Source organism: Python bivittatus, unplaced genomic scaffold, assembly GCF_059951505.1.
Source record: "Python bivittatus isolate LINGU-HERP-01145 unplaced genomic scaffold, Pbiv_v1 ctg000850_np1212, whole genome shotgun sequence".
Lineage (NCBI taxonomy): Eukaryota > Metazoa > Chordata > Lepidosauria > Squamata > Pythonidae > Python > Python bivittatus.
In genome coordinates, this window is record NW_028277112.1 from 21282441 (window position 1) to 21304047 (window position 21607).

The following is a 21607-nucleotide window of genomic DNA, read 5'->3' on the forward strand; positions in this document are numbered from 1 at the left end:
AACTTACATGTGGCCTGAGCCAGCCCTCCCCCATCCCGTGGTCCCAATCTCAACTGCAGTTGTAACTCGAGGACTATCTGTATTTATCAATCTGCACTGGATCAGTGTGGAAGTGCAGTCCATAACCTTCAATGATTAAGCCTTTATCCTGAAGCGGATTGATTCAGGCTGAAAAATGGATAAGGGGACAAGAAGTACATGCCGGTTCTATCCTCAACCATATTCATATGCTTTCCATCCCTTGCAACTTGTAGTGAACAAATTCAGCCATTTTCCAAGTTAGAAAGAAAAGGTGCTTTTCCTTTCCTTTTTCCTTCATGACCAAGAAATCTGTTCAAATTGAAGTGAAAATCTGGGAAAAAACTGCAGGAGAAATAATAGCCAAGATCAGATAGGAAATCCTTTCATGTCAATAAGGAAAGTGTGAAAAATAAAAACAAGTACTGCTTTTATTAAATGCCTTCATATTTTCTAAATTCAGTTATCTTTAGTCATGTGCCTGTTTTTCAGGTCTCATATGCCAACTTTTAATTTGATAGAATATTCCCAAATGTACTTCCTGGGTGTTAATTCAGGAGATAGTAGAACCTTTAATATGTACACAAAGGGAAATGTATGCATGTCATATTTGTCCCATCAATCTCAGTGTGTGAAAATACAAAGCATTAAGTTTACATCAAATATATTTTCAAATTATTCAGAGTAGTTTGTTATTACAACACACAAGTTGAGGGACAGAGATTCACACATTCTAATAGAAGAGAATATATGTAGCTCAGTGTTGAATTGCAGAGTCCTTGGTGTTTTCTGAGCTTGGTTGTTTGATTGCAGACATTTCATTACCCAACTAGGTAACATCATCAGTGCTTGTGAGTGTGGGGTCACACATTCACACATTCTTTTGTATCACTAATCTGGGTGGAAAACTTTACAGTTCTTCAATTTAGAAGAACAAAGTAGTGAACAATCTGTTTATCAAAACTTTTCTTATATATAAGATGTCTGATACATAGCAGTCTTACTAGAAAAGTCAGTAACTTTTTCATTAATATAACATTATGTAAAATATGAGCCTACATAATGACATCTGAATTGACTACATTAACCCTAAATTTAATCATGGACTGCAAGAAACTGTTAGCAATTGTTATTCCATTGTAAATTGCAACAGTCAGCAGATTGTTAAATAAATCACTGAATGACAGAGGGAAGCAAATATCTATATACTAGTAAAACTGTCATGTCTATAATCTTCAACTGGGCGAAACAGTGCATCATAGAGCAACAATTTTTGAACCAAAGTACCTCAAATGGGCTACCTTATGTGTGAATGTGAATGTGAATGTGTCCAAAATCCAGGACCCATTACTCCTGTGGGATTGAAATTTGGGAAATTTGTGGCCGCTTCAGCACTGCTGCATTGCCACACTGTGCAGTCAGCCCAGGTCATGTGATAAGTCATGGGTGTATCCCCAATCTCTTTCCTGCCTCCCTCTTTCCCCTGTGCCCAACTGGCTGGCAGCAAGACCTGACAGGTGAGCAGTGATTTGCAGCTTTGGAAACGAGGCAGAAATCTGAAATCTTTTAATGGCAGTAGGCATTGAAGGAAGGATGAGGGAGTGACCTGAGTGCCTGCTAGCGAGGTAGGGCTGGCTGCAGGGTGCCAGCGGTCAACGGGTAAGCCCTCTTCCTCCCTCAAGGGAGGAAGCCCTTGGGGATACGCCAGAATGAGAAACGGGGGTGAAGTTTTCCTCGCAATTCGTGACTCCCTTTGTTCTACCTCCCCCCAGCAAAGTGGCAGGCAATTCCATGGGTCAACCAAGGAGGACGAAGAAGCTTCACCAGGGGTCATGAGGGGAGGGCAAACAGCGCAAGCCTATATTATATGTAGGGAGGGAAGGAGGGAGATTTCCGACACTCACTATCAGCTTCCCACAAGCAAGTCAATGGGGAAGCCAGCAGCAAGCCCTAAATCGCTCACACTCCCACTGCTTTTTTTGCCCTTGGTCATTCTGTTTCGGTAAGGAAATATCTCTGAAACAATGACCCAATGGGTCACAGGTTGTCTAGTGAACAACCAATAACCTAAAAACTTATTTTATAGGTATAGGTTCTTAAGATAAAACTTAAATTACTTATGCTTCTAATTTACCCAAGAATTATTCAACTGCTTTATTAACATGAAGATAACTTAAGAAACAATATAGGATCATAAACGACTGTAATTTGTAAGCAATTTAAAAGTGAGAATATGGGAGATAAAAAAAAGGAACTGAATGTATTTCTTGAGAGAATCCATTACTTAGTGTTTAAACATGTTATGTCTGCAGTTTGCAAGTTTATGAGACTTTTATAAGGCATTCTGTCATCAGGGAAGAAATGGAAACATTAGCAAAGGCATAATTACAATGCATAATTTCTGTTCATATCACTGAGCAGTCAGAAATGTCAGCCCAATTATAGAACTCTGGAAGTTAATTTGAGAAAATACAGTAGTGGCTCAGAACTCAGAAAATTAATTCTGATGGTCTCTACTTCAATTCTATGCAGATAAACATTACATTAAATGGAGGGTTAAACAAGTGATGACGGTACCATTTTAAACTAAACGTTAAAACTTTAAACTAAGCTGATATTTACTGGCACTGGAATACAGATTTTGAAAGATTTCTGTTTAATCTTAAGCCAAAAGATTTATCATGAAATCTTCATCATGTTGTGTGACCAACACTTCAGCTATGAAGTTAATAGATTTATCACAATAGCTTATTGTAATAATGCTAAGAAATCCATCAGGACACTAAAATTCTTACATGATGTAGATGCTCACCATGATTAGGACTTCTCAATGCTTAGGTATACATAAATCATTCTCTATGGAAGGATACCCTAGAAAGTATATCTATGGCAAGTGAAACATAGCATGGAGTTAAAAGAAAAAGCTGTATGTCTGGGCTCCACCACAAATGAATTTTGTTAAGGTTTAATTAGGAGGTAGCTTAAAACCCTGGACTAATATGCAAAAGTCAGAGTCCTAAAAGAAATTCCTTCAGAATGATTTCATATACAATCTTAATGGCTTCAAAATAACCATTTATGGAACTAGATGTTGGCACTGAAGTAAATTACATTTTTAACAAAGCCACAATATAAGAAACCTTCAAGCCAAGAAGTATCTTAGGGCTGGTTTTAAAATACAACATTGGTATAATAGGCATACATTATAGAAGTAACACTGAGATAGGACAAACTCTACAGGGAGAACGAAGAAGGGAAACTGGAGGCAATGTTGTTCTATATTTAAAAAAGGAACATGTAATCAAACAGCAGAATATTTTTGTTTTGTTTTTTTTAAGGCAGGTTCCACTACAAGATCACAGTGGAATACATTAACAGGACCCACAACTAATTTAATACTGGGAACATACAAGAATCCCCATGACCATAATAATCAAAGTTATGAGATAGAAAATGAAATCAGGAGGCATTCAAAGAAGAACATGTAGTAATTAGTGTTACACTCACATACATTCTTGCACTCATCAAGCCTCAAAGTGAAAATCTTTGCAAAAGAGACACTGCACAAGTAGAAAACAACCCTACATAGAAAACATTTCCTTGTAATAAATGTTTAAATGATTTGTCATGCGCAAGAAGGCATTTTTCCTTTGAGAGAGGAATAGTAATATCTCTACAATTACTGTATCTGTTTTGGAAAGGCCTAAAAAAATGAAGATACCTGCTGGCAAGCTTCAGCAAGTTCCTCCCATTTAGCTCTGTTTTCCAGGCAGCAGAAGAAAAAGCTTAATTATAAAGCAAATGATCTGTTGTTTTTTTAGATTTCTTATCCTGCCTTTATTATTTTTATAAATAACTCAAGGTGGTGAACATACCTAATACTCCTTTCTCCTCCTATTTTCCCCACAACTACCACCATGTTAGGTGAGATGGGCTGAGAGTGAGTGACTGGCCCAAAGACACCCAGCCGGCTTTCATGCCTAAGGCAAGACTAGAACTCACAGTGTCCTGCTTTCCAGCCTGGTGCCTTAACTGCTAGACCAAACTGGCCGGCTGGCTGGCACACATGCACTCTCTCTCTCTCTCTCCTCCCCCCCCACCTTTTGATATAAGAATGATCTAGTTTGCCATTCATCCTGCAGCTTTAGGGGTGCAAAGTAATATTTCCAAATATATACAAACAAAGAAGATGCAAGTTTTTGCTTGAAGTTCTTTCAGAATATTTTGCTATGGTCAAATCCTTCCCTTAGACCAAAAATTTGGGGGTGAGGTTCCTCCCTCCCATATCTGTTCTAGAGAATCTCCCTACCTTTTTGCAGCAGATTTTAGCAAATGAGTGGAAAAAGTAACTAGCTGTTTACCAGATGCCATTCCAAGGCCAAATATTATGACTAATATAATAAAATCACATTATTTTCTGTTAACTTAATTTTGGATATAAGAATAGAATGTGGCCCAAGATTGACTGACTGGTTCTTTTTGCAATCTATGGGAACTTAGCAACCACCTCAGAGAAAAAATTACAACAATTATTTTTCAAAGCGATCAAGACATTTAAAATAAAAAATCTATAAAATGCAAAATGCCCAGCCTTATTCTCTGGCACCAATGCAATTTAAATGAGTACCTCCATTAAAATCAATACTGCAGCCAGTGCTTAACCATGTTTTAAAATCAAAATTGAGATGAATGTATTAATATAAACAGTACCTAATTAAAAAGCGTTTTTACAATTGCAATGACAAGCAGCTGCTATAGACACTGATAAAGAAACACTTGCCTATAAATGATGTTCTCTCTAGTACTAAACATGGGAACTAATTACTAAGTTATTTGCAAAAAATAAATTTTCACAATCAAAGCCATTTGTTGAATTTATTCAATATACCACGTTTCTAACCTTCTTTATTAAAAGCCCTCTCTTGAATAAGAAATAGATTCTGGCTGTAACAAAAAATCAGCTGCCAAAATAATCAAGGACAGGTATATTATCCACGTGCACAATTCTATTTACTTTTCCATCCTCATTGTGCATAGCAAAAAATAAAAAATTAAAATTGTTCCCACTTGCCTGCAAGTAGATACAGGCTATGAGGCTCAGGTGTCATTTTTGCCTGTAGGTGATTTAAGTAAAAAGAAGCAAATAGAACCAAAGATAATTTTTTTTCCTTGTGTTCGACAAAATGTAGTTTGCCTGCTCACCTGTTAGTCATCAATTTTCAACAAAGTCTATTATTTGATTGACTCATATGTACCAACTATAAGAAATTTTAGATCCATACCATTTGAAAACCTAGTACTGACTACAATCCAGCATGTTTTTATTTTTTTTATCTTAATTCTTTTATCATTTGGGAGAAAGACAAGGTATTTATAGCAAATTTCTCTAAACTTCTTACAGCCAAAGGAGATATGATTTTATAAGAACTGTCAACAAGGAGAATGTTCAGGCTATTAACTGATTGATTGATTGACTGATTATGTGTCACCAAGTCGGTCTCAACTCTTAGCAATCACATAAATAGATTTTCTCCACAATGATCTTATAAATGCCAAATATCCTGAATCTATATGCCTTGAGTTCTTCTCTATCTCTCACATTATGCCTAAAATATTCTTATCAATAGAATCTGAAGCCTTTAATTTTAAGATTTCCGTTACCATACAGACTGTTTAAATACAACAGGGTATTCCAGAGATAGCTGGAAAAGGTGGTTGAGTGTTAGGTTCAAAAAATTAGTAGATTTTATGTCTAAAAGCTATATCACAATTGGATCTCTGATCTGTGCCTTTTGAATTAGCAGATCTGTCATGGGTAGAACAATGCAAATCAGCTGTATTTTCTTAGACCCACACACTAATGATCAGCTCTTTTTTGCAGTATCTTCCCCCAATTTAGGGATAAGTTACACACGATAACCAAGTATCCCACTGATCATGTCATTAACTGCAGACTGACTGTTTTTTGTTTCTTAACTTTTTAAATCACAGTGGAGAGGGCACAATTTGAATGAAAGCTCTTGTGAGAAGATGGAGATGATTTATACTTTGCCTCCTGATGTGTCCCTATCCAGATCAGACCATTTATACCTATTTGCTTTGGGGAAAGTGCTTATGTCGGCACTGATGGGAACATTTCTCTTGTCATCAACAGCAAATTAATTTGAATCACAGGAGAAACAAAAAGTTTAACCTACCAAAATTCCTCCTACGAAGGCATATAACTAGCTTGTGGGCTCTACACAGACCATCTACACTAGAAATCCATAAACACAACTGTTAATTGCATAAAATATGTTACATCTAGATTGTCCTATGCCACGCTGCTATCTGGATAACTATTGTCAATAAGCATTAAACATAGAATGACATTTTTAATACAGAAAAGCCAAAAAATCAGACAAAATTGCATTTCAGAATCAATAAGCAATCTATATGAAAAATGAAACCCATAAACACAGTAATTTAGGAGTAATCTCTATGAAACCTGTGGTATTTCTATGATGTCAGAGTTAAGACTGGGTTGCACATGCAGTCCCATAGACAAGGGACTGGATTTTAACCACAGATGTATGGAATCAGAATTAAATACAGTAGTGAGTTTTGTTCTTGATTAACTTCTTTAATGGCTGAGTTCAAAAGTAAATGAAAAACCACATGGGATTTCAATGGGCGTAACATTTTATATTAATTTCTTTGTAATGTTCTTGGTAAAATCAGATAATAGAATTTCTCCCATTCTGTACTTGTTTATCTCATTATCTAAAAGTGAAAAACTATGTAACATAATCCTGATTTCAGCTGGGGCTGTTGGTAGAAATATCAGTAAATTAAAGGATTCTCTGAGGAAGGTATAGCACAAATAGAAGCAAAAATAAAAAACACACTTTTAAAATTATTCCTTACACCTGGCAGAACAATATGCCATGGTGTAACATCAGAACAGCTACAGAAAGGCAGGAGAGGAAGGTGCTGAGAAGATTGAGGACAGGCAGACCAGTGGAATATGCTGGGTGGGAGTTATCAAGATCATCAAAAAATAGACCATGTAGATGAGGCAACGCTACAACCATGTATCCTTGTTTTTAAAGGAAAGAAGAGAGGAGGCAATGCACATCAGCCTTCCTTACTCACCCCATAAATACACTGTTGGATCCTTGCAGTTTTTGTTTAAACTATAAAATGGCACAAACCAAATGGTCTACTGAACCAAATAACCTGCAAAAGTTCAGCAGAAATTCTGGAATACTGTGCTTGTTTCCATTTTGAAACAAAGCACATTTTCCATTTTGTGCTGTCAGACCAGATAAAATGGTAAAACTCACTCCCTCTCTCAGCTTCACATTCTTGGGCAGCCCAAGGCTAGAAAAGTATTTTTACTGCAGTGAATTAGAAAGCCATACATATGAATAACACCCAACAGCAAATAGGAAACAGGCTTGTGTGATGCTACACACCCACACAAATACACACACAAACACATATATATAGTCCTCACTTACTGACCATTCGTTCAGCAACCATTTGAAGTTACAACGGTGCTGAAAAATAACTCTACAACCCATTTACGACCTTCGCAGCATCCCTCAGTCATGATTGCCATTACAGTCAGTAAGCGTTGTCCTCGTGCCTGACCTGTGGTCACCCCCCCCCCACTTTGCAGAGCAGAGAAAATAGCTAGTTAATTAATGCCCAACAAATACTTTGATATTTCTTCTCAGTAGTTTTTATTTTGGAAGATATACCTTAATACAATCTTAACCACTCAGTGCTAAATGAGCATTATTGTGAAGTTCTTCTACCCCAGAGGGATCAACTAACTGCTTCTACACTCAAAGTTTTTCCACAGCAAACAGTTCTGCAATTTCTGTATGGTACGGATGTGTGAGATGGAGTAAGAACAGTATTGCCTAGCTGGACTCAGTCCAGAATTAAGAAAAATCTTGTGTCTTCCATAGGATATCCCTGCAGCATATCTAATAATGGAGACAGGATTGTCCTCAATATATTTTTAAGCCAAGTTAACATTGATTCTTCCTGCTGTCCAACTCAAAAGAAAAAGTTAATTCCTTTAGCCAGTGCCTGCTCAATATTGGGCTAGATGGTGATGAGCAAGCTGAAATTAGAACGAGGTAAAACAAAGGTATATTTCTCAGTAGGAAAGTGAAAACCTATTTTGCATAGGATTGCACCATTCCAAAAGAGAAACTCAGCAATGTAGAATGCCTTGACCATTTATTTTTAGATTCCCAAACAATGCTCCCTCTAATTTCAGGCATACCATGTGCAGGAAAAATTTGTTTTGTGCAGCTTTTCCCAAACCAAGTACAAATTTGTGCACCACAATATAGATATATAAGTAAATTGAAAATACATGTAATAGTGACAGAAGTCAGCCTAGTAGATCTACACACAGAGAAACAACTCAAGACCTGTCTTAACTGTCTCCATCCAAAATTAGCAGAGGATTGACAAGTAAGTAGAAGACACAGTTCAGTCCACAATTACTATTTTTCAGAATTTTTATAGCAACTATGATTCTGAACTTGGGTGGATTCCTTCTACTATCACTGAGATAACTAGGTCTTCCTTGTACAATTGCCATACAAATAACTGAACCCGATACTCTTACAATGATTTAACATAAAGTAAAACATGTCATCTCTTCTAGAATGATCCCTAATTCATGTTCCTTCTCCTGTGGACATGCTAGAGCTGTTAAGCATATTCTATCCAAGCATCTTCAATCCTTTTGTTGGAGAGAATAAAATTAATCAAGAAAGCCTTTGCATGAACTTTGTAATATGAAGGCAAAAAAGGAAGATATGCTGTTTGTGGGGATAGTATCTGGGCTGTCTATAAAACATGTATGTAAAACAATTACACTTTTCTCAGACATTAAAACACTTGTATGGCATTAGGTACAATATATTAAACTAATGTTGGTCTATGGTTTTCCATTTCAATAAGGTTTCATTCACAGGATTCAATGAAAAGAATGTGATTGTGATCCAGCAGCAGTGAAATTTCCTTGTTATGTTCACAAGCATAGTTTTTAAGTACACATTAACAGAAACTAAGTTCAACAAAGCAGTCAGGAAGGAAACCAAATAAGTTGCTGTTTCAAAAATATTTAGGAAAGGCTGGGTGTGTTCAGTAATGATGCAGATCAAGATAGATTTCACTAAATAGCATTTGACTTGGCAGCATTACAGGGCTATACTCAGATTGAAGAACTGGTAACTCTTCAGCATGCTTTTTCTTTAAATGTAATAAATAAAACAAAGAAAGCATGCATATAAATTAACAGTTAATTCATGAAAGTTAAGTGATTCTGTTAGACTTTCTTTTCCTTTATACTAAGTCATTGTATACTAAGGAGCAAGGCACATGTGATGTGAGTAATCTGTGGCAGGAACTCTAGATACTTTTTTATTGAAAGAGTAGTTGTGGAATCGGAGTTCTATTATCAATGATAATGGAACTAGATTTATCACATTTTGTCTTCACATCAGAATCTAAACCTTTTCTCTCAAAATATTGGAAGACAGTCTTTAAAAAAATGGTTAGGTTTGTATGTTTTGCCTTCTGCAGCTAAGAACAGCATGAAGAAAGGGATAGAGATTATAAATCATGAAACTAATACCAAAAAAAAAAAAAGGACATAAGCTTTTCCTGCACTGTGGCACCCATGTGCTGTTTTCTTTAATTCAAGGTAGGGAAAGCCTGAATTCTTTCTAGCCCTTTTACTAGAAGTGTCTCTGGTTTATACATGGACTAGGAAGCTCAAGGGTACCTATATACAGTGGGGCAAAAAAGTATTTAGTCAGCCACCAATTGTGCAAGTTCTCCCACTAAAAAAGATGAGAGAGGCCTGTAATTTTCATCATAGGTATACCTCAACTATGAGAGACAAAATGGGGGAAAAAATCCAGAAAATCACACATTGTCTGATTTTTAAAGAATTTATTTGCAAATCATGGTGGAAAATAAGTATTTGGTCAATATCAAAAGTTCATCTCAATACTTTGTTATATAACCTTTGTTGGCAATGACAGAGGTCAAACATGATCATTTTGACCCCACGGGGTGAGATCTTGCATGGAGCCCCAGATCAAGGGAGATTATCAGTGGTCTTGTATGTCTTCCATTTTCTAATTATTGCTCCCACAGTTGATTTCTTCACACCAAGCTGCTTGCCTATTGCAGATTCAGTCTTCCCAGCCTGGTGCAGGTCTATAATTTTGTTTCTGGTGTCCTTCAACAGCTCTTTGATCTTGGCCATAGTGGAGTTTGGAGTGTGACTGTTTGAGGTTGTGGACAGGTGTCTTTTATACTGATAACATGGTCAAACAGGTGCCATTACTACAGGTAACAAGTGGAGGACAGAGGAGCCTCTTAAAGAAGTAGTTACAGGTCTGTGAGAGCCAGACATCTTGCTTGTTTGTAGGTGACCAAATACTTATTTTCCATCATGATTGTGCTTTCATCTTGATTTCCATTTGTCTTTTTATATTTTCTTATCCAGGTATTCACTCAATCATCCTACTCATGGAATTTACTTCTCCAAAAGAAAAAATACTAAAATTAAAATTGAGAATTACCGCTAATGACGTATTTCCAGCATAGAAATCTCAGTTTCTTCTTTCTGCAGAGCCTTTTCTGCAGTTGCATCATGGCTGTGGAATGAACTACTGAGGTAATATGCTAATGAATTTTTCTTTCCAAATTTTAAAGTCAGTGCTACATCTTTTGGCTTTAAACATATTATTCTGAATGCAGACTGAATTTGATTGGTTTTGACATCTTTGGCCTGTTTATTACTAAATTGTTTGGTAAACAGTGATTCTTTCCAAAATACTAGCATTCATCTTTACATGTTAAGTCGCATTTTTTCCTCCTCTTTAACTATTCTAAATTTTTGTCAAATTTCCACGTTTGTCATTTAAACTTTCTTAATCTTATTTATATAAATGCTGATCGGTCCCATGTTCATAGACATCAACCATACCAGCAATTATTTTTCTTTTGGCTCTTAAATATTTGATGCAAACGAAGAAATGTAATTTGAATTAAGATCTATATTACTTTTTAAAAAATGACACAATTTCACAAGTATTTGGAATATGAATAAAACAATAAATTCTGACAAAATGCCAGACCCATCTCAAATGCTGAGAAAAATGAGTTTTTGAAATGTGCCTTAGATACACACCAGATTACTGCTTCAATGAAAATGAACTTTCACTTACATCAATGTCCTGTCTACATGGCCACTTCAACTAATGGAATCCTTTGTTTACTTCACACAGGCTGATTATGTGATATGCAGATATCATATTTCAGCCACTGTTATGATTTGTTCAAAAGGTTGATGTGGCAGATCAAGCACCCTTACTTCTACTCTTGCCAATTTGTCATGCAAGACTGTCCTCAGCACAGATTCAAATAATAAGCTGGGACATTATCTTGTATCACAGGTTTTGAAATTATGAATCACAACATCCTGGGGGTTTCTAGCAATTTAGAAAAGGATTGTGGATTTTTTAGAAAAAAATGTCAGTCATAACAGTCTAGCTGGGACCTTCAAGTATTACTGAGCCTATAAATCAGTCTTTTCCCCACTTGCTTCTTTTTCTTTCTAGAGGCATAAGTGTTTTATGGATCGCCATCAATACATTCTTCAATTATTACATTACAGAATGGTATTTTGAAATAAACTTTTTATATTTGCACATCTTTTTAGAAAATGCTTCAATCTATTAACATTTCTCATGATGTCAAAATGTTCATAAAGTAATTTGCTTTATTACAACCATGGATTGGGATTTTTAACATAATTAAAATGGATAAATCATTTCTGCAGGGTATAATACTATTAAGTATGGGACAAATGATAATCAAATATTGGCAATCTACTGATAATGACAACCAAGAGATAGATTTGGCTTCTTTCAAAAATATTTGTGTGCCTTCAGCAATTCTGTTGGCATGGCATGTGGTAGCATTTCTGTGGTCTCCGTAAAACGGTATGTCAGTGAAGTTCAGTATTTTTACTGTTTTATTTTATAAAGCTGTATAGTACAAATCAACCTATCTACAAAAATTTTAAAAACCAACTCTCATATACCACAGATAAAATGTTCTCAGTGTTTTGACTGAATTACTTTAACTGTAAATTAGATTCCCTATCTACATAAAACATTCCCAGGTGTAAAATGGATACTTGTTTTGTACTCTATGGATTAACCTAAGCCCACACTTGCAACTGGAAGAGGTACATATTTGGACACAGCTACAGATCATAGAGTAGGGACCCATGGTCCTCCAACAATTCACAGCAACCCTAACCACTGGCAATATATGCTAGGACTGATGTTGAATGCTGTTTAGGAATATCTGGAGAGCCACTGAGCCCCACAGCTACCACAAGGCAGTTTACAAAATCCTATCCCTTTAGTAAATGTTTGTATGACCTAAACCCAGAACAAAATGGGAGAAAATGGGCTAAAGTTTATGAAATAAGCAATATTATTCAGGAATATATATTATTATGCAATATTAATGCATTATACTACAGAAGCAGGAGAGAACAAAATCTTTATAAGAGGCTGGGGTGGGGGAAATTACCAAAGCAGTGTCACCCTGTAAGCTCTACCCTTTTGTACAACTGCAACATCACACACATGTAGAAAAGGGGTAGCACTTGCATTCATATGTCATTTTGAAAAAAGTGTAGGATCCTGCAAATGGCTCTGGTTTATATGATTGTCTGAATGCTTCTGCTACTATTTTATTCAGTATTTTAATTTCTGTCTGAAACCTTCACAAGAAATGAAGTAGCAGGCGTGCTGTCTTAATTGTTATCTATCTAGATAAGCTCCTGCTGCATCTTTTCTCTTTTCCTTTCTACATTCCATCAAATGTTTATTAAAAATTCCACAAGAGTTTACAGTCATACAAAATACAATAACAAAACACATCTAAAAACAGCAACAAGTTATAAATGCAACTTTTTAACTACACATTACAAAATCCTGCTCCCTGAAGAACAATAATGTTCTGACCACAGGAACATCCTTTGGACTCTCACATAGCAGCCTAGTTACTACCTTTTTTATATCTTTACCCAGGCCTTAGGCAAGGGAGAGCGAGACTCCTTGCTTCCTTCCATCCAGTCTGTCATCCTTGTCATTGTTTATCTTTTACTGGTTTTATTATAATTTCTTCCGGAGTTGTCGGGCTGCATACAAGTCTAATGATGATGATGATGATCTGAGCACTTTCCAGATTTTGAACTAAAGTCAGTTTACTGGCACATTTTAAAGGTGGATCAATAAATGGCAACCTCTTTCAGTTTAGCACTTTAATTTGATACGGTTTAGGAATAAGGACCAGGTGGGCTGGGTTCTCAAAGCCACCTAATGGCCAGCTGAATGCTCCTACATTTTCTAAGGCAGCAGTTGCCTCTATTATACTACACTAACAGCCATAAAAAGGGCAGCCTACTATGAAAATTGTTGCATTATTGAAAACAAATACAAGTACTTTTCTTCACTTTAGACTTTTTTCTTAAACCCAGAAGTGCTGCCAAGAATCAAAACTTCTCCACTCCCCAAAATACTGTGAAACTTGTTTCCTGTTATAATGCTGCAGTTGGTAGTGCCTCTATGGTTTGTAATTTTTAATGAGGCAAAGATGAGCATATTGCATTGTAAAGTAAACAGTCCTTTAGCTCCAGCTTACATTTACAACTTCTACAACAAATGTCCAAATTAGGCTTGCTAAAGAAAAATTATTTAAATTTCAAAATACAATATTGTCTGCAACCATTAGGAAGCCAGAAATTCAGTTTATTCAACAACAGACTGACTGTTGATTGTTCAAACCTCAGGCTGGCCAGGAGGTACGTTCATTTAAAAATTAATGGATTTCTGTTGCGTTATCATGCCCGTTCCACTAATTTAGTCAGATGCACCCTGGGAAAATAAAATGACTTAATACTCATTCATTACAGAGTGACTCCTTTGAGAATTCAAAATGGCTGGTCTCCTCTGTAAAGATGCAGGAAAAATTAGTAATCTGTTTCAAGTAATGACAGTCATTTTAGGGAATGGTTAATTTATGAAAAGTTCTGCAAAATCTTTTGTGCCTGTCAGCTTTTTATAAATGAGTATCAGAAATATGAAGAGAAATTATGGCGTACATTTCAAACAGAAATTTATTTAAAAATTTAAATTCATCATAAGCACATACAAATTAAAAACCTATTTTATAAAAGCTTATGCTCTATTATAATATATCATTATGGAATAAGATGCCTTCATACATTTGCCTTATACATTTGATTCAGAAAACTAGGTTGGTGCAAGAAATCCTTAGTACTCTCATGGTATCTGCCCTATGAATTCCAGCCTCACTGCTGGCTGCTCTTGGATATTTCTTTCAACCAAACTTAAAATTAAATCCCAATTGTGTGGTAGTTTAGCAGAAGAGCTCCTAAATGGATGCTAAACAACAACAACAAGGGTTACTGCCTCTATTCCAGTTTTTCAGAGGCTGAGTCACTAAGCTAAGAGAGGTTTGCCAGTGATGGTCATCATGAAGCCTATACTGTACAAAGAGAAATCCAATACTAAACAGTGGCACATTCAAGTGACATGGAGCTCAATCAGTGACTTTCAACCAATGATTCTCTTTTAATCCAACCTATCTTGCAGCTTATTATTACAAGAATAAAATAGGAAAGACTTCTATATATGCCACTTTCAGCTCATAAAATAGCAGGATGTAAATAAATAAATTAAAATAGCATATCTGGATTGACCATCAAAGCCCAAGATTATTCTTAATAACATAAGGTAGGGGAAAAACAGTAAGTGTTGGTCCAGCACTAAAAAGCTTCTTCCCCACATATATATATAGCATGTTTGAAATATAATCTGGTTTTAGTTTTGGATTTAATTCTGCACTTTAAGATTTTAAAAGTCAATTCATAATTCTCTGTAAAAATACTTTAAAGCCTCTTTTTCTGAATAAAAACCTATACTAACTTTTGGGAATTCAGAATCAAATAAACAGCAGGTTTGTGGAACATTCTGGAATTATATAGCTGCCCATCTCACATACATGACTCTGGGGGGGTGTACAAAGTTAAAAAAAGAACAGTACAATAAATAATAAGAAAAAAAGCATTAAAACATTAAAAGCAGTGAAACCATTAAAACCATAAAACATAATTTGTGGGAGAGCGCAGTCAGCTTCCCTAACAATGTAACCACCTTACAGACTGCATACCCACATTACTGGATTCCCCAGGCCACAGGCAAAGCCATGTCTTCAGGCCCACCAATAAGGTTGTGGCCAATCTGACCTCAGGGGAATGATCGCACTGCCAGTCTTACAGTACACATTCTTATGCAACACATGAACAAAAATCCCCCAAGTAAACCCAAAACCAAGCATCACTACAAAGTAGTAAAAAATACAAATGGTAGATAGTTGATATTCCACAACAGGGGGCTGAATCTAGCCCACCAAAAGCTAAACAAGATTACGAGGAATAAAGGATTTGAAGGCATAAAGATGCTTTGGAGCATGCAGGGGCAAACACAGCACCTGTCTGCAAGTCCATAAAGCAGAAGTCCCTTTTCTCAGGATCACGTAGCTGTCTTCCACATCTGCCACGTGATCCTGGGAAAAGACATGCTTCAAAATTGCAGACATTCATGCACCCTTGTATTCCAAAGCAGCTTTCTGCCTTCTAATCAAAGAGTGCTACATAGCCCTAGTAATCAGAAATATGAATGGATGCAATGAAAGGGGGAAGGGCCACCACTAAATATAATAAAATAAAATCTTTTTAGGATGTAAAAAGGCCTGTGATTGGCTGACTGAGTTACCAAACAATATTCCAGAAAAAATGGAATTAACCACTGGTTAGTCCTACAGTCCTCTAATTTGATAGCATCTGACTCCATGGGTTATTTGCCAGGCAGCTACCTCCAACAAAATCTATGAATTTTACTCCTGGGACTGACTACTCTCTATGTTTACGTCATCATATGGCAACACACCTTTCTCCTGTCTCAATGAAGGCTTATTTCAGTTTCCAATCTTCTTTAATTGAATGGAACTACATGTCCAGGTATAAAAAACACAGGACACATCAATAATCCTCCAGTAGGCGCTACATAATCATCTATGTATATACACACTTATGTATCACAGTTCTCACTCTTAAATCAAACTGTGTTAACAGAGCACAGCAAACCAGAAATTTGCCAAAACATGTACATGTACACTTGGATTCTCAATGTGATGCTGAGCAAAAACCGTGAGCCATTTACATGACCTTGATTCCACCAAACTCCTTGTCTTACTTTTTTTTAAAAAAGGCTAGCATACTGCAAAGCAAAACAACAGACTAAAGAATTTCTGTTTCCAGCAATGCTTCTACCCCACACAGACCCAGAGGCATCTTTAGAAAATAAAATGGCAGTATTTCCTTGCATTCTAGTATGAGTGTGTTGTATCTGGCCATATCCATTATAAGCATTTTATGACAGTAACCTGCTCTCACAGTTATAAACATGTCTAACAGCCCCAAAAGGGTGAGGCCCCTGATCCAGTATAAATCTCACCATATGATTTAGTACATTATACAGACATGATTCAGTTAGCCTTGTGTAAGTGTGCAAACACTTCCACTATCTTTGGAATGCTATCCAAGAAGTTTTCATTTCATTATGGCTAACATAACATAAACTCAACTTGCAGGAAGAAAGTTCTGTGGAAATTAGTAAAGCCTCATTCATACTTACAAAACAGAAGCTGCTTCAATTGCTGTATTCATGCAGCACAATGAAATACTAAATAACCAACCTCTTATAGGCTAGAACATGCAAACTCATTCAGGTGGTTAATTTAAGATTCAGCATGAACCTAGAAAATTGTGTGGACTATACTATGGATAAACATATCAAGAAAATTGTGGGTAAACTTGAAAACACAGCCAATATTATATAATACTGTATCACTGTAGATGTATGTGCTAATTAAGCAAATGCATTAATGGAATCATTGATATAAGTTTTACTCACGCTCAAAAAAGATTTGTACATGTTTTCTAGTAGCGTGGAAATATATATTGTTGTTTATGCATCTACATGTATACAAGAGAGAGAAAAAAGTTTGCCACAAGAGGAAGTTTTAGGTTTTTCTACCTATTCCTGCACAGATCCTATCATACACTCCCAGGTGCTGTTAGTAGCTATACAGTAAGGCAAAGAGGACTTACCACAAGGAAAAAAACAGAAAGAAGGATCCACGAATGCTTTATTAAAAATGTAAGAAAAGTGTCTGGACTGCATTGCAGAAACTCATGGACCTTATTTCTAACTGTGTATGCTTATGATCAATCTGTACACCACTCCGTTGTTCATTTTTCTACTTCCTGAAGAGGCTTAAGGGGAATCAAACACAGCCAATGAATTTCTTGGATGTTACATTTGCATTCAACTAAATCAATTCATGAGAACCACTAACAGGGATTCTTTAAATTTTATACACTGAATTTCTTGCTTTCAGCTGCATTTTCCTTGTCTAATTTCCTAATTCAACAGTACAAATCACTATATTTATCTTGAACTCCTCATAGCATCAATTTATATTTTGCACAATTAGGCCCATATTCACATTGTTTCCCTACACACATGGACCTATAGTATTTATATCATGCATGACTGTTTTCTTTAAGATACATGTTGTCACACATTCAGTTAAAGCATCCACAGTGGTTCTAGATGGTTTTCTTAGTTACAGTTGCCAGTATTACTTGGATTCAAATAACTACAATTTGTTTTAAGACATTCCAAAGTGATGAGGAGGTGAATCATCTACATGATAGAAATATTGACAAAGTTGAAAGAGCTATGGCACTCTACAATTTGTTAACTGCTGTTCTCATAATTCCTGCTCACCAACAATATTGATGTAAGTTGAAGCATCCAAAGTGACATGGGTTCCGTAGTCTGTTGGAAGGGCTTTATAACTGAGTATGTAAGGGGGATTAATTACTCTATCCCCAAAAAGGCATTAAAGCACTTACATAACAGTTTCTAATTAGAGTTATGGAAATTAAACCTTCAGAGATATTGTGACATTAAACCAACTAAACCAGTTTAGAATAAACACTTTCTATAATGAATTGCTGGAACTATTACTTGTACATATAAGATTTAAACAAAGAAAAATATAATAAAATAGCAATATCCCTACAATTAACAACCATGTATAAAGGTTAATAATAAGCTTGTTCTTGCCTTGATCTTCTCCTCTCAGATTTCTAATATGCTGCAAGGGTATTTCTATTCTGACATTTTAAGATGATACGTTCACTAAATTTAACTCGAGGTATAAATTAAAAAGAAATCATTGCAGTCTTCTATACTTCTCTCATGTAGATCCCCTTTAATAGTTTTATTACAGTGTAGTCCTTAAGGCTGTGCAAGGCTTTGGATTCAATTCTGAAAAGCTGCTTTGGAGTATGTGGGTCATAAGCATAGCAACAGTCTCCAACTCTTTAACGTGGCAGCATATTCTCCAGATCACAGAGCAGAGCAGCCATGAAATCCTGGAGAAACAATACAGCTGCTTTAAAGCATTTCAAACAGGTGCTACAATCACACTCATGCACACTCCAAAGCAGCTTTTTGGAACTGAACCTAAAACACTGCTCAGCTAAAACAGCCACTATATTCAAAATACAAACAAAAAATGAAATGTGCAAAACTAATTATATTAAAAATCTCATTTTAGACTGCCTATTTAATTTGGTTTTCACAATTAATTATTCTATAAACTATTATTTTTTACTTAGTAAAATTAGTTGTAACAAAAGCTATTATCTACAGGATTATTATCTAGCTACAAGGATTAAGTCTTTGCACATTTATTAAAAATAAAAACTACCTTCTATAAAACTTATTCTGTTGAACATGCATAGGATTGCTGGTTGCATACTAAATTATCAAGGGATTCCAAAACATTTTAGTTCTCCTAAGTAGGCAAAAAATCTCCCAACAGAGAATTCTCTGCATCTCACCAAATTACAGTTCTCAGAATGTTTAACAATAAATTCCTTTAATTTAATGGCAATTAAAATCATGCGAGAAGTCATTATACCATATAAAGTTCATTTAAATCCCTGCATACTGACCTGTGACTAAGCTTCAATGAAGCCCAGTGGGATTTGATATTGAATAAACATTCAGAAGTTTGCACTGTTAACGCAGTGTTCCATTATCACTTATTTTAGTTCCATTTATTTCAGTTATATTACAGAGCAGCAAACTCAGTTTTCCTACTCAGGACACCCAGTTCTGGTTCCTTGGACAAATTTATCTGAAAGTCCACTTGCTTGTAAACATGTCAGCTGAAATGTTACACATTTCACAGTACACTGAAATTACCTTAGATATATCCTTAAACATAATTGTGCTACTAATTCTCATAGCACCCATATAACTGGCAAATCAGTCTAGTACTATTAAGTGTTCTCTACCCCACATGTATATAAATCATAATAATTCCCTATGAATTTAATGAGAATAATTTTCCAGGAATATGGGGTTGTAAGTTCTTCCACTTTTTAAAAACTCAATCACTTCAGACAGGATATTATCCATGATTAAATTTTCAAGTAAGTGATTAAGTGAATTATTTACAAGTACAGTATATTTGCTACAGAATCTGTAATGCATTTCTGTATGGTTCTAATACAGGTACTGCCTGACTGGATTTTGGATTTTTTTCTTATAGACCTGCAGAGTTTTATCTTCTAGGGACAGGTATATGTAGTCACTATTGTTACCAATGTGTGATCTGTTTGTTACTCTGAAGTTTAACATTTCACAATGATATACATAGTTTATATTACAGAGCCAAGAGAAGACAAGGTTTCCTATATATTTAAGGCTCTTTCAGAACAATCCATTTATTCCTATTGAAAAGTAAGCCCTGTTAAATTCTAATTTTCTGCAGAAACGTTATTTAAAAAAAGTTTAAAATCTGCACTTCATATTCAGACAGAAAACTCACTGCTTTATCATTTATTCTTCCTCTCTAATGAGGTAAGGTTGCTTCCTGCCTTAGAGGGAATGTTGAAAGCTGGTGCCCACAGATTTAGCACTAACAGTAAACAATGGATTATTTGTAAGCACTTCAGCTGCAACAACATTTTCATAATTTTGTTGACTGGGAAGTTTTTCAAAAGGAAATTAAGCATCTTTACTTCCACTGACCTCACTGAATAGCTGAAGCATATTGGAGATAAATTAGGCTCTTTTGGAAATCAGCAGGAATTAAATGATATTTAAAAAGGAACTGGATCTGGATTCTTGGGCCTAAAAGCTTTGACAAGCATGTGTCTTATGCAAGCCCTAAGTATGACTTTATTAGGCTGGGCATACCTCTGTGGAGCATGCATTTTTAAAAAGAGCTTGTTTTATATAAATATAAAGCAAGGATATTTAGCAATCATGGATTTTACAACTAGTGAAAATTATAATGAGAGTTAAACTATCTAAAGCAAATATGCCATATGGAAAAAATAGTGTTCTAATCAATAACCTTATGCAATGTACAGTTACTAAAATTTATTTGCCTATTACTTCCTTTGCTGCATTACCTAGTTTACACACAGTACATGATTTAAGGAAAGCAAATCTGTACTCATTTTTAACACTTCAATTTGTTTCTTGTTATTACAACTTCTTCCTAGGTCATGGAATGTGATGTAAAGTTAAATGCCACTTGACATGCCCATGTCCCTGTAATTAGAAACTACTTTGTTTTGATAAGCACTCTCTCAGAAATGGGTTTTCATGTGGATTTGCCCCCCATTGCTTAACACCAGACAAAGCATTTCAAACGCTGACAAGTGTCTGGGTAACCTAGTGAAAACAGAACAGGCAGCACTTACCTTTATCCCTTGGTGCTGTGTGGTTAAGGTTAATTTGGATTCGTCCAGAAGCAGAACTTCACAATAAAATTCCTCAGGCACTGCACAGAAACAGCCCATGGCTGCTCCAGTGTCTTGATGTCAGAGTGCAAATGATAAAAAAAGAGATGAATGTAACTTCAAGCACAGCAAGGGCGGAACCAAATAACTCAGTCTTGATAGGCAATTTTTATTTGACTCAGGTCAAAGGTGGAGAAGAAAAGCAGAGTAGTCTTTGTCTTCGAGGAGCTAATAAAGAGGGTAGCTTACACCAAAGGTTAGGTCTTCATCAGGCATCCTGCAAAAAGAAAAAAGAAAAAAAGCCAAAATTCCTTACTGTCTTGTAAGTGAGGAAAAAAAAAACTATACACTGCCAAGCTGTAAGAGTGAAATCAAAAGAGTCAAAAGTGAAGTTGTCAGAGGTAAGTCCATTACAAAGTTTCACACACTCCACAGCCCCATGGGCTTCTTTGTTCACAGTTCAGACAGAAGAAACCTTTGGCCTTCGAAGCACATGAGTCCTGTAGGTAAGCAGCTAGTCAGCGAGCCCGCTCTGGATACCAATGCAAGGCAACCGCAAGAGAAGCG

The 21607-nt window shown here is 35.8% G+C and overlaps 1 protein-coding gene across 5 annotated transcripts in view; it reads right to left on the bottom strand.

Moving 5' to 3' along the window:
- Positions 1-21607, bottom strand: part of EPB41L4A (erythrocyte membrane protein band 4.1 like 4A) — a 121061-nt gene that overhangs the window by 98380 nt on the left and 1074 nt on the right. For all 5 annotated transcript variants that reach the window (XR_015793880.1, XM_088130349.1, XM_088130351.1 and 2 more), the window contains exon 2: positions 21002-21317. Coding sequence is in view for 4 of the 5 variants with exons in the window: in XM_088130349.1 (XP_087986475.1) it covers positions 21002-21100 (99 nt within the window). In the remaining variant the exon portion in view is untranslated. The remainder of the gene's footprint in view (positions 1-21001; positions 21318-21607) is intronic.